Consider the following 14644-nt stretch of genomic DNA (forward strand, 5'->3'; position numbering starts at 1 on the left):
CGAAGAGCATTATTAACTCAACCATACATAAAATGTATGAGTTATAGAGAAATGATTGTTATTAATATGTCAACTTCCTTGTGACCACATTATCTTGTCCACACATTAATTATACACCTACAAAAATAGTGGAATAATGTGATAATTCAAAGATTGATTCACCGAGAATACTCAGTATAGTGACTAACGAGTTGATCCAATATTAGGAAAAAAAGATTTGGAACCTGGTGGTCTAGGCAGTCCCAACTCCCAAGTCCTGGACATGAATCGCCAATGGAAATAAGAAACATAGAAGTACTATACCTTCTCTTGGTCTTTCTTTTTTTAATAGATCGACAACTTCTTAAACTTGCCCGAGCTATGCAAAATGGTCCAAATTTGTCCGTGAACCATGCAGTAACGGTGCAAATTGAATAGTTAACCGTTAGTCAACAAGTCTAACCTATTTTTGTAATGGCAAGAGTACATCTAATTCCAACTATCAATCAAAAGTAAATATACGTTCAAAGGCAAATTTAGACCTTTCTCCTAATTTATATATAACAAACCTATAGTTCAATTTACAGGTAGCTAATTTTTCCCTTTATGCTTTAAATTTGTTATTTTTGTGTGGCAAGGCTATATTTTTCTGTTTTACTGGATCATGAATCTGATCCTTATCGTGCACGGTTGAAAAAGATATGCTTAAAAATGAGTAGAGAAGTTTTCTTATTTATTTTGCTTTCGTTATTATTGTTAATGTAAAGATATAATTCAGAGAAGTTAAGTGACATGAAAGGATAAAAGCATGCATGCATCTAATATTAAAAACAAAAAGATACTAAAATAAGATATTTTAAATCCCCAAATTATAATTCCCACGTTATAATTCCAGTTTGCAAACCCAACGATTCCTGGGGTTTTTGGAATCACTTTCGAGCAACGAGATGACGATGCAACTAAATTACATCTAATCAAAATATTTGCAGTTGATCAACTAAATGCTGCTGCTCTAACTTACTACAAAACCATGTCAATTTTGTTGCCAGCAACAACAGCAAGAACAGCGGAACAGTTTGTAGCAGCTACAGCAGTACCGCAACCCTGAGTCTAGGTCAGTGCCATAATGATTTTGTTGGGCTCCAATGCGGGTACCAGACATCGGATGAGAACCAAAAAACACTTATCTACAATATGACTTCAATTATGGAGCCTCAATTGTTCTGCATTTCTACAAGTCCTTCAAAAATATTCCTCCATCTCTACAATCGAACATCAAACACACAAACCACGTTGTTTGCATAACAAGCTGCGACCTTGTTGCCTTCCTTGTCCCAACATACTTCAAACATACCGGCATTGCCCTGGTAAGTTCTTACAATCTTGGCCTCCTTCACTGACCATATATTCAAGTGTTTATCCAATGACCCACTTGCTAAGTACTCACCGTTTGGACTAAATGCAACGGAGTAAACAGGATCCCTGGGTTCAAAATGGAAGGGAACCTACTCAGTACAAAACAAAAACGTTCAACAAGAACAATATAAATGAAGGAGAAACATTTCTCTCATTCTCACTCAACTACCTCCCCACCCCCTACACCCACACCCAAATAAAAGGAAGAGTTATATAGTTATTGATAGTTCACTTGAGCATGAGTAAACAAACCCCATTATGCTCGAGTCTGTCATTTGATAGTTGAACACTACAAATTCAAGCGGGAATTATTTCTTTTACAATGTAATTGTACTAAGAGTGTCTTAGTATCTCCTGACTATCCAATTCAAGTAAAAAAAAATGAGTGCACATCCATTACCTGTGACCATTCAAGCTGTGAAGAAGACGGCCTAATTCAACATCCCATAGCTTCACGGTAGAGTCAAACGAGGCACTACACAGACAGACAATAAAACAAAACCAGTAAGCTCAAAGAACTAAAAGGTGAGGTGCAATACATCAGATCTCTTTTTGGAGCCAGCGCACATCAAGAATCGATTTGCTGGACGGTTAAAGTGAAACTGTATGTCTCTGGATTATTTTTACAGGCAAGGTTATGGCCAGATTGCAATCATCCCAAAATCTGAAATATCAGATCACCCATCAAATAACATGCCACTAATCCCGTCCTATCAACTTCAATGTTCAATTACCACAGGACTGAATCTTTTTATTCCCAAAAGAGCCTCTGGCCAATGTTGTAGTTGGCCATTCATTTATATTCTCATATTCAAAACATGCAAAAAAAAAAAAAAATTACACAACAACCTTCAGCCAAAGTTTAGGGAGCTTTTCTTTTATTCTTGTTATAGATTTGTATGACAGTAAAAAACTGTAGAAAACTTTTAATGATAGACTTAAATTTTCTTTAGATAAGGGAACTTATAGTATTAAATATTGGATTGAGATGAATCTAAGTGGTACAACATGGATGAGAATCCACATAGCCGGCCCCAATTATCTCAGAATTGGGGCATGGTTGCTGTAAATGACCAAAGAAACCATAAATTGTGATCAATCAAAATGAATTTTGAGTATATCACAGTTGAACAATAAATCCCAAAAATGGATGATCAACATTGAATACAAAAATAAAGCAAATTTCAGAAAGAAAAGCTTGACGAAAAAGATACTTCCAAGATGTTGAAAGATGATAGAGTTAATGATGTTAAATGTTTGTTTTAATTTAAAATGTATCTAAGTTCACTGAACTTGAATAAAAGAAAAGTTTAAATACTCCAGTAAAATATTGGGCACAACATTCCAAAAATAAGGAGCCCTCTTGAATGTTAACCAATTTTAATAGGAGTTATTTTCACCTCTTTCTTCTTTTCCTTTAATACCAGAAGAAGAGGGAAAACTACAGAGATAAATCAGCCCCAATGCACCAAAGGCTGTAAAGTAGCAAGCATGAACTGAGTGAAGATCATGGGAGACCAGAGTTTAAATCCTAAAAAGGACAAAAACCTTAGGTAAGTTTTTCCTATCTGTCTAAAACCTTGGTTGGGAGAGTAACCTGTCCATGAGCTGGTGAGAGTTAGGAGCTACCCAATGGAACATTAAAGGTGCGAACAAACTGGCCAGGTGGAAGGGTTTGCTTATGGATAGTTGTTTCAGATTCAAGTTAGGAGTAAGCAGGATTTAAAATTCCATGCTGGTTGGGACTTTGGGCACCAGAATCAAGCAAGGGACTAATTGGTTCAAACATTTTTTTAAGATTGGTAACATAAGTTATTGGTTCAAACATCTGTTGCTCCTCTATCTAAGGAATTAGAATATCTAGGCAATCAGAAAAAATTTGCCTAGAAAAATGTAACCAGCAGGCAACTAAACCACCATCCTTCCCTACCACCTAAAATTGCTATATGGTACACAAGATTAATTCAACTTGAAGCGTAAAGTGCAAACAGAGGAGGGGCTTGAATAAATCTTCAGATTACATCTAACTCCACAGATCACTCGAGGATAAAGTGCAAAACTGTTACTCCGCGTGCTTCGTTTTATATCATGGTGTTTGATTGAAAGTGAAGTTTAAGAAAGCATTACTTTTGACACGTAATCTAAATGTATATAACATACCAAACATACCCTTAGAAATATGGTGGTTCTCAACATGCTATATCATTCTTAAAGGAGCATGCATCAAGGTAAAAAGGGATTGTTAAGGTTAACGAGATTGCAGATAAGGAAAGGTATCCGGTCTTTCTGAAAGTACAAAACAGAAATAGTATCAAATAAGGAAAGGTACCCGATCTTTCTGAAAGTACAAAACAGAAATAGAGTCATATAAAATGGAACGGAGGGAGTATCTTATAGATCAGTGAAAACTGTGTCTGGCAGAACATAGAATCCTTATCACTTAGCTATGAACAATGATCCAATCATATTTTACGACACTGATATAAAATTTTATCGAGAACCTTGTGCTACCACCACATGTTACAGAAAATTATGGTAGAAAGAATAGTGTAATTTTTAAACATGACTGGTAGCAATAGAGAGAGTAATTACCTTGCCAGCAACAACTGCTTATTCGGATTGCTTGTACCAGAACCAGTTGGACTCCATTTGATGGTATATATCTCCTATAAAAAAACATTATGGTTAGCAGCTGATGTCTGATTTGATTAAATGAATCAACAGACCATAAAGAAGAAGAAAGAATAAAAATAGAAGACTTTAAGATGAAATTCTTATGTTATATGTGATACTTTGCCATGTTCTCTGAAATCATGCAAGCAGGCATCCTGTTTCATGCTCCATATCTGCACAGAAAGAATGGATTATTGACAAATTTTATTTTATCCGACACAATAAACAGACTTTCTTGGAAACAACATATTCAAAGTCCAGCTCAGAAAAAGGTGAAGCTAAAATTCAACTTTCTCTAATCTGGAGTTCTGTAATTTGTTGAGCTCTCTTGGCACTATTGATTCAAGGATTAGGAATTTCTTTCTTGATAACACAAAAATCCCCGAGGGCCAGTGGCGCATCGCACTGCTCCTCTACCCTTCTCCATTAAAAATACCAAGCTTTTGTCTGTGGCAGGGTTTGAAACGTGACATGCGCGCCTAACCCACACATCACGATTTGCGCTCTTACCGCTAGACCAAACTCTTAGGGGGTAGGAAATGCATATTTTTCCACATTAAGAGGTCACTGGTGAAACTACGAGCTCATATAGTGTCAATAACCAAATTATGCTATCTGCCAGACCTAATTAAGCTGATCTTGCTTTTGGAGAATAACTTGCAAATTCCATGACAAAGATATAAATAAGGGACTTTCTGATAAGATAAAAATAAAATGACAAGGAACTACCAGAAGAAAAAGACAATAAGATGCATTAATATAACTAATACATAAATTCCGAACCTAACTATTATTCAAGCGTAATTAGCTTAATATTATTCAAGCGTAATTAGCAAGGTCTAGAAAACAAGAAAACCGTAAAAAGCCACTTTCTGAAACATGTAGAGGCAGGGGCCTACTTTGACTGCCTCTTTTTTTTTTTTCTTCAACAAATATTTTACCTGCTTTTGGTTTAGAAGGACAATTTAGGAATTACCTTAGCTGTGCCATCATCGGAGCATGAAGCCAGCAAGGAACCTGAGGGGTCCCACTTGATAGCATTGACTTCACTCTGCAATGGCGAAGTCAACAACCCTTTAAGAATATTCACAAAGGATACATCAATGTTCCAATTAACATATCATGCTAAGCTTCAGTATTTCAACTGGTACTCAAGTTTGCACAAACAGTTCACATTGAAAAGAGCAAAGAAGATTTAGAACTAGAATTGCTATGATAAAAACCAAATGAGAAAGTATACACATGATTGTTTGAGATTTTCTCGTGTATTGTAAATGAGTGCCTTGTTTTATTTGATCAAAATACAGTGACAATGACCCTTTAACCCCAGAGCTAGTTTTCTTATCTTGGATTATAAAACTTTTGAAATGACAACATAAAACTTTCACCAAGCCAGTTTTTCTGTGACCAAGAGGGATTATTTAGCACATCATCTCGTTAATCTGTAATAATCAGTACACATACATCAAATAGATAAAGAGAAAATGTACACTGATCCAATTTAATGTTCTTGACAAGTTTCAACCCTCCAATATCAACCAAATATTTATGAAAGAAATTTTCCCCCAAAAAAAAAAGAGAAAAAAAAAAAAAGAAGCAACAACTGGACCACACCTGATGTCCTGAGAATGTTTTGACTGGTCGATTCTCCCCAACTTTACAAACATGAATCAGGCTATCACTGGAGCAGGTCGCGAAAGAATTATTGTTTCGCCAATCAACATCAAGTGCTGGACCTGAATGGGGTTGTATAACAATAGTGAGAAAATACGCAAAAGAAAACAAACTCTATCCTTGCCAAGATATGAGGTAAAATATACAGCAAAATTAAGACAGAACGAGGACAACAAAACACCTGAATGAAATTCAAATTGCTGCTTCCATTCGCCAGACTTCACATCCCAAACAACGGCAGTTGTATCAACACTACTGCTAAGGAGATAATCACCTTTCTTGTTCCACTTCAAAGAGAAGATTGGCCCTTTATGTTTGTGAAGAGTACTAACCAATTCCCCTGGATGAAAAGTCAGTTATAGGATTGATCATGGATATCAGAACCAGAGATGACATAATAAGATGATAAAGGTGCCACGAACAGTAAATACCAAGAAAACTGAACAGAAGTTACATAATTGAAAAAACAATCCAGTTTGATGACACATGAACAACACGAGTATTTTAACAACTGCAAGGCTGAATATCTTGTCAATTAGTGAAAAGGATAAAGCAAAGATATTCTGTGGAAAACAATGGGAAGTACTCAACGTTCTTGAATTGTTTCGACAGGGTAAAATACAAAAGTCAGAAAGGATCACATATCAAGCTTAAGCATCAAGTACAACTCATCCCAGGTTTTCTTAAAAAGCTTGAGGGAAGGTTATTGGAATAAAAGGGTCAATTATGAACCAAGGGTACCCTAACATGATTTATAGACTTTGAAAACCTTAACCCATTGTCCTCCAAAAGAAAATAAATTCCCAGCCTTCCTCATAGCTGCATATGAAGACTCTAGTAAAACTTTTCTCTACAAAATGAAGCTAAAGAAAGATAACTGAAAACATCGGTTAAATGCTTTTGAGTACGGTTATCTCATGAGTCAACTGATCCTCTATAGCAAAAAGCTAATCAATTTCCCAAACAAGAATATGGGTTGTTTCTTGGTGCCTTTTAGTTTCCATTAGATAAGAATATGGTTTCTTTCTTGGTGCCTTTTAGTTCCCATTAGATAAGAATATGGATTGTTTTTTGGTGCCTTATAGTTTCCATTAGATAAGAATATGGTTTATTTCTTGGTGCCTTTTAGTTCCCATTAGATAAGAATATGGATTGTTTCTTGGTGCCTTTTCCATTACATAAGAATATTTTGTGGCGTATCATGAAAATAATCCAAAGAACAAACTTAAGCAAACACATTTCCGAAATCATACTTTCAATGGCCAATTTATACATTCAATCATCAGAACCAGTTTTTCCTACATGTCCCTTACCAGCTCGGTTCCAGATTCTGGCTTGGCCATCGTAAGAACCTGTTGCAAGCAGGGTACCCTCGCCCTAACACAAGAAGAAGTCATAAATACAAGACCGAATAATAACAAGAAAATCAAATTGGTAACCCATAAGCAAAGCAGTCTAATTTCAGAAAGTCCACCAGAAAAGTATAGAAAGACAATGAAAGTCAGCCCAAAATAAGCAGAGCAGAAAACTCACATTCCAATCAAGTGTTGTAACATCCTTGTTGTTCTCAGTTGCTCGACTTCTCAAATGCTTTAAAACCACAACATTTGGAGGCCCTCTTTGGATAGTAGAATTACATGGACCATCTCCAATGGTCCAAATTCTAGCAGTAGAGTCTCCAGCCCTAGGTTGATATTTAATATGGTTAGCTATAAGAAAGATGGTTTCTTAGTAGAGTCTAAAACAAGTCTCAAACTTTTAACTAAGGAAAAACAACTTCGAAGAATTTGACCTTTTAGGACATATCGGAGAGTAGGGGCTAGGGGCAATAGATGCACCCAAATAGTTAAAACAAAATCCAGTAACCAAAAGCTGTTATCAGGATATTACTGACCAACATTTCATCGATAAGGTAGACAAAACTGTTGACAGAGCAAATTACTGTAGTTGACGAAGCCACATCATTGTCAAACGTTTCCAATTCATGTCAGAGAACTAATTTGGAAATTGGAATACAGTTCTAGTAAAGCCTTCATGACCAGAAGTCCCGAGACCAAATATATGCTAATTGAGGAGCCAAGCTGGTAAATGGGTTTTGTCTTTGACTCTTTGCAAACTATTTACTACCAATTTGGTATAGCACGGCCCAGTAATCTGTCTAGAAGATGGCAATTTCATCTTTGCACGTATTACTTGGTAATTATATATTTTCAAAGATAAGCCCTTGTGGCCCCACAATACTTATCATATCACATATTGGAGAACTGCTAAATTCTCGGTCATGTGTCTATTACTTCAGCAGAATAGTTCTTGTTGAATTTTTATTTCCGCTCATTTTCCTTTTCTGCAGTGTGGTGTTTGCTTTATCGCATAAGCACATTTCTCCTAGGTTAATCTGCTTTCCTAGAATGAGAATCTCCTTTGTCTATCAATTCCATAAGAAAGAAGAGAATGGAGTACCTAGGAACATCCAGTGAATAAAAAAACTTACTCTGTCTAAAGCATCCCCAGATCCCACACCGTGGGATTTCACTGGGTATGTTGTTGTTGTACTCTGTCTAAAGCATTCGGAAAAGGACAACAGCGGTTCTACCGAAAATTTTGAAGATGAAGCAACTATCCTTGAACAGATTGATGTTGCAAGAGCATAAGAAATAGAAATGTGGAAACAAAAATATCAAGATTATTTCAAAGTTCTAGTGCTTATGATGATTATAATCGATGTCGTAAGCTCACAAGAGAATTGGAAACAGAAATATGAAAATGAACATGAGTTGATTCATAGACGAGAGCACCAACAGAAAGAAATGGTACTGATGCTTACCCAGATGCAAGAACTGACTCTTCTGGACTCCAAGCACAAACAAAAACCTGGCATGAGTTTAGGAACAAGAGAAAATTATCATGTTAATATCGAAGACAGAAAAAGAAACAAGATATATATATATATATATATATATATATATATATATATATATATATAGGATCACCTATTGAGACAAGCAGTCTAACCTCGGATGTATGCCCTTCCAAAACCATTACATCACAACTAGGAATTTCACATGGTAAAGAGGTTGAGTCTGTGCAGATCTCCATAGGCTCCAAATCTATTTTGCAACTCAACAAGCAAAACTTAAGGGTGTCACAAGACCAACAAAGAAAAGTGCAGAAGTATCAGCTGCACGCTCAAATTATGCTACATCTATAATGCTCATATGAGAAGCAAATTAGTCGCAATGGGGATGTATTACCTCCAGCTTTTCCATTTTCCTCACGTCTGGCAGCCTCTTTTTCTCCGCTCAGTTTCACATCCATAATATCCTCACGTGGTTTTTCTCTGTCTTTGCGCTTTTCTTTCTCCTTGTTCTTTTCACTCCTTTCTCTATCCCGTTCTCGCTCTTTTTGCTTCTGTTGTTTCTCCTTCTCCCTTTCTCTTGCAGATTCTCGTTCGTGGTCCCTCTCATGGTCAGCATTCGCCTTATCCTTCCGCCTAGGTTTATCTTTCTGAAGCTTTTCCTTTTTCTCTTTTATTATTTTTTGCAGCTCATATACATCCTTTGTAATGAGATCCAAAGGTTGTAGAAACTGGAAGTCTTCATCCATATCAGTATCATCCTGCATTCCATAGTTATTATTGGTTAGTTCAGAGTTCTCAACAGAGCTCAACTTCAGATCCAAAAATCAGAATATCAAAATTTTTGCATTACATTGCTCAAATTTGCTTCCAGTTCAAGATATTGAATACCCTTTTGCACAAAGGTAACAAGAGCACCTGGAGGAACTAGATTTCCATCGATTGTGCTCTTATTGATCCCTGCCTCATATCCTAAAGCAAATGCTGAATGCGAGAATCCTGAAAAAATATATCAGCGAAACCAGTAGACTGATTAGATCCACTTTCCTAGGACTCGATCTTGGTACTACCGTACTACTCCAACACAATCAAAGTCAAGATGTCAGCCAGCCTATTATCAAAGCAAATTCAATGAAGCATCAATTGGTACCATAAAGAACCAGCCATTACTAGAGTCTTGACCAACTTTGGTAGATCGCGAAAAGTAACTGAAATTTCGGCTGTTCAATCAAGTAATGGAGCTGAATGGATTTCTTATTATTGTTATTATTACCCCTACCCCACAAAGGTAGGAGTAAGGTCTACGTACATCCTACCCTCCCCAGACCCCACTTGTGGGAATACACTGGGTATGTTGTTATTGCTGTATTGTCTAAACAATCCGGAGCGACTGTTCCAATGCCCCCATACAGCATACATAGACTAAACCAATAATTAAAATAAGCACGAAAATGGAAGCTTCTAAACCCCCTTTAATAGATAAGGAAGCCCATGAAACTGAAAGATGATTGTTTGTCATCCAGAAAAAAAGAAAAACAATATGCAGTTCAATTGAAATTAAAACACAAAGCACATGACAGCCCTGTAACATTAGTATGTTCACCATAGCAAGATATGCCTATCCTAACTAACAGAAACACTGAAGCAAGGACATGTAAACTCAATGAAATCAAGTCAGAAGCGTTTGAAGAAGATAATCATTTTTTATAGCCGCGTCCTCCATTTGTGCTCTTTCAGTAGTTCTGATGAGAATAGCAGCCCCTCACAAGAATCCAAAAAAGGAGGAGCGATTTGAGGCAGTGAAGCCATATCGGATATCACTGGATCAACTGACAAAGTAGTATTTTATATGCAACTTACTAGCCTCTAAATAGAATATAACAACTTGCAGAGGGTGATGTTATTTTGTTGGTGCTCAAGCTCAAAGCTAGACAGTACCTCTAAAGAGAATATCACAACTTGCAGTGGGTGTTGTAGTCTGTTAATGCTGAAGCTCAAAGCTAGATAGTACCTCACATGTCCTTACAGAAATATCACTAGATCAACTGAAAATGATCTCATCGTTTTTATTTTATTTTATTGTATCTCATCCCAGTGATTCTTTTCTGGCAAGATAATGAAGTAACCAGCCGCATTTTCAAACTATTTCCAATTGTGAACAAAGGATGGAGCTTCCAAGGATGTTGAATAGTAAGTGCAGAAACAACCGAAACCTTCCTCCTGCCCAGATCACAGCCCCTCAAGATCTCAAAGCTTACTGAGTAACGCTTTCTCTTCATCTCAATTGCTCCCCCCCCCCCCCCCCCCCCCCGGCGGATAGCAGTCCTAGCCGCTACTCGACGAAGTCAATTTTATTTGCGAAAATTTTTATGCACTAGAATGGTTACAGAAAATTGTATAATTCGCAGAATTAAACTCATCTAAGTAAACAAAGCAAAGAGAATTAAATCAATCAAAAATTCTAAACAACTCCAATTTGTATTTATGGCCAACACAGTTCCAATTTTCAAGTATCATTTTTCACTTTGAAAACAAAAACTACTTTTTGCAAATTTCACAATTTTCATGGCCAAACGGACCCTTAGAATAGAAACACAACATCAAATTTCGCCAACAAATTCTCCACATAAAACTCTTCAAAAAACAAGTTAACAACTATGAATTACATAAATTATGATTAGCAATCGCTAATTGAACCCTAAAAGATACACGGTAACAGCATATAAAAAGAAAAATGTATACTTTGCAAAATTAAACTCGTCTAATACTATAAAGAAAACAAACAGAATTTTAAAAGTTTACAATAGAAACACAACAATTCTCCACATAAAACTCTTAAAAAACAAGTTAAGAACTATAAAGAACATAAATTATGATTAGCAATCACTAATTGAACCCTAAAAGATACTTGGTAACAACATATAAAGAGAAAAATGCATACTTCGGCACAATTAAACTCATCTATCTAAGTAAACAAAGCAAATAGAATTAAGAAAAAACACAGAGACTTGATCAAAACAAGAAGTTTACAATAGAAACACAGCATCAGTTCCTCCAAATAAGAGTCTAACAAAATTAAGGGCCCGTTTGGCCATGAAAATTGTGAAATTTGAAAAAACTACTTTTTGTGAGTGATTTGGAGCAAAAAAAAAAAAAGTGAAAACAACTTTTCGATGTTTTTCAAATTCCGGAATTCAATCGAAGTTGAATTCCATAATTTTCCGGAATTTTTATGACCAAACATGATACCTGGAATTCAACTCCAGAAATAAGTAAAAAATATTCATGGCCAAACGGCCACTAAGAACTACTGAATAACATAATTATGATTACAACAACAACAACAGCCCAGTGAAATCCCACATCTTGGGGTCTGGGGAGGGTATAATGTACGCAGACCTTACTCCTACCAAGGTAGGATGGCTGTTTCCGAGAGACCCTCGGCTCAATAGAAGCATAAAAAGGGGGTCAGATAAGGTTAAAAGATTTAAAACGATATTGCAATGAAATAATGCAAGCGACACAGTAAAACAGGATAATCAAGGAATTCAAAGCGATATGGAAATGCAAATCACGAAAGCGGCACAGATAAAATAGAGTAATCAAAGTACAGAAAGTAGCAAATAATAACATAAATCAAAGCACAAGAAATTATAATGCGCTAATGCGCCTACTAATAAGGAAAGATAACGAGACGAATAACATAATTATGATTAAAAATCAATAATTGAACCCTAAAAGATACACGGTAAAAGCATATGAAGAGAAAAATGAACTCTGCAAAATTAAACTCGTCAAGCTGGCCTAGACACCACGGTTATCAAAATAAAAATACTGTAAAAAAAAACAAACAGAACTTAAAAAGTTTACAATAGAAACACAACAATTCTCAACATAAAAATCTTAAAAAACAAGTTAAACAACTATTAAGAACATTAATTATGATTAGCAATCGATAATTAAACCCTAAAAATTATGATTAGAAATCCTAGCCACTGCTCGATAAAGTTTATTCACGACATGTTTATGCACTAGAATCGTTACAGAAAAAATGTATATTTCGCAAAATTAAACTGGTCTAAAAGTCTAAACAAAACAAACAGAATTTAAGAAGTTTACAACAGAAACACAACATCAAATTCTCCAAACAAAACTCTTAAAAACGAGTTAAAAACAATGAATTATATAATTACTATTAGCAATTGATAATTGAACCCTAAAAGATACACGGCAACTGCATGTAAAAGAGAAAATGTATACTTTTGCAAAATTAAACTCGTCTAAGGGCCCATTGGGCCATGAGAATTATTCACTTTTTTTCGCAAACAAATTTCGCTCTATTTGAAAATCAGCGTTTGGCCATGAAAATTCCAAATACAACTTGAATTTGGAAAACACCAAAAACCCTGTTTTCACTTTTTTTCAATTTCAGTACATTCAAACAACCAAATATTCTTTGCAAATACTATAACCAAACACAATTCCATCTACAAAAATTCCAATTAAAGTGAAAATTATTTGGTTTCTATGGCCAGAGACCTAATCAAAACGAAAAGTTTACAATAGAAACAAAACATCAGTGTCTCCAAACAAAACTCAATTCAAAATTAAGAACTATTAAGAACATAAACCTAAAAATGAAGTACCGGAAATCATGTTTGGCCATAAAATTCCAGAATTTTCACTCCAAATCACTCACAAAAATTCAAAAACAACTCCAATTTGTATTTATGGACAAACACAACTCCAATTTCCAAAAAAACCATTTTTCACTTTGAAAACAAAAAATAATTTTGTTCAAATTTCACAATTTTCATGGCCAAACAGGTCCTTAAACTCATCTATTTTAGGAAAAAAACACAGAGACCTAATCAAAACGAAAAATTTACAATAGAAACAAAACATCAGTTTCTCCAAACAAAACTCTAATTCAAAATTAAGAATTAATGAAGAACATAAAATTATGACTAACAATCGATAATTGAACCCTAAAAGATACACGGTAACAATATATAAGAAAAAATTGTATACTTTGCAGAATTAAACTCATATAAGTAAAGAAAGCAAAGAGAATAAAAAAAAAATTAAAAAAAAAATGACACCTGATTAAAATTTTAAAACCAGAAGTTTATACAATAGAAACACAACAATTCTACACATAAAACTCTTAAAAATGAGTTTAAGAACAATGAATAACATAAAATTATGATTAGCATTCGTTAATTAAACCCTAAAAAATGTAAGTACCTGATTCGTGAAGGTAACGGAAAACGACGTAGTTTAGTTCAGCAGAGGTAATAGAAATCATTATTGTTGTTGTGAATAATAATAATCGCCGTTGGTGTAATAAACAGACAGTTAGGCTACTATTACTATTACTCCCCTTTGATATTTATATAATGGAGAGAGAGAGAGGGGGAAATTGGGAGACTTCGAATGAAATTGTTTTGACTGTATAATGACTAAACTAACCTCGAGCTAAAATGCTTGAGGTCGTCGTTTGGTTCGCGGACTAAATTATCTCGGGATTATAGTTTTGAGATTATAATTCTTGGATTAATTTAACTCATCTGGGAGGTTGGATAAATAATTTCAAGTTTGATGGGATAAGGTGGGATATTCATGACTTAGTCTGAGATTACATTTATATTGTGTTTGGTGTATAAATTTATCTAGTCTGGGTTTAAATTTATAGTGTGTTTGATTGACGGTTCGCATAATAAATTCACACTATCAACCAAACACAATAAAAATTTACTCCTAAAATCTTCCATTTTTATCCCGCGTACCAGACGACCCCTTGGCCCTCCCAACCCATTTAGTTGTTCCGGGTTTTTTTCAAGAACAACAACATACCCTATATAATTTTATAATATCGGGTCTGAAAATGGTAAAGTGTACGCAGACGCTATCCCTATCTCGTGAAGTTGGTAGAGTCGTTTTCTTCAACTAACATAATTAGACAAAATGAGTTTTTTCCAAAAACGTTAAAAAAGAACTATTTGGAGAAAAAAAAATCACTTGTTTAAGATAAAACTACTTGTAGAC

General features: G+C 35.1%; 1 protein-coding gene across 3 annotated transcripts; it reads right to left on the bottom strand.

The window, feature by feature from the left end:
- Positions 1–818: 818 nt before the first annotated feature.
- On the bottom strand, positions 819–14002 carry LOC132604079 (WD40 repeat-containing protein HOS15-like). 3 transcript variants are annotated; one of them, XM_060317406.1, is made up of 14 exons: positions 13844–14002; positions 9450–9595; positions 8994–9357; positions 8755–8849; positions 8567–8613; positions 7276–7426; positions 7056–7119; positions 5924–6082; positions 5683–5804; positions 5045–5119; positions 4188–4241; positions 3988–4061; positions 1796–1870; positions 819–1461 (listed from the first exon to the last, which is right to left on the bottom strand). In XM_060317406.1, the coding sequence occupies exons 1-14, from the start codon at positions 13902–13904 to the stop codon at positions 1242–1244; spliced, it is 1707 nt and encodes a 568-aa protein (XP_060173389.1). In that variant the 5' UTR covers positions 13905–14002; the 3' UTR covers positions 819–1241. The 3 variants fall into 3 exon arrangements, with proteins under 3 accessions (XP_060173389.1, XP_060173391.1, XP_060173390.1); XM_060317408.1 differs by lacking the exon at positions 13844–14002 and adding an exon at positions 10608–10866; XM_060317407.1 differs by lacking the exon at positions 13844–14002 and adding an exon at positions 10535–10866.
- Between the last annotated feature and the right edge of the window lie 642 nt (positions 14003–14644).

This window comes from Lycium barbarum, chromosome 7, assembly GCF_019175385.1.
Source record: "Lycium barbarum isolate Lr01 chromosome 7, ASM1917538v2, whole genome shotgun sequence".
Taxonomy (NCBI): domain Eukaryota; kingdom Viridiplantae; phylum Streptophyta; class Magnoliopsida; order Solanales; family Solanaceae; genus Lycium; species Lycium barbarum.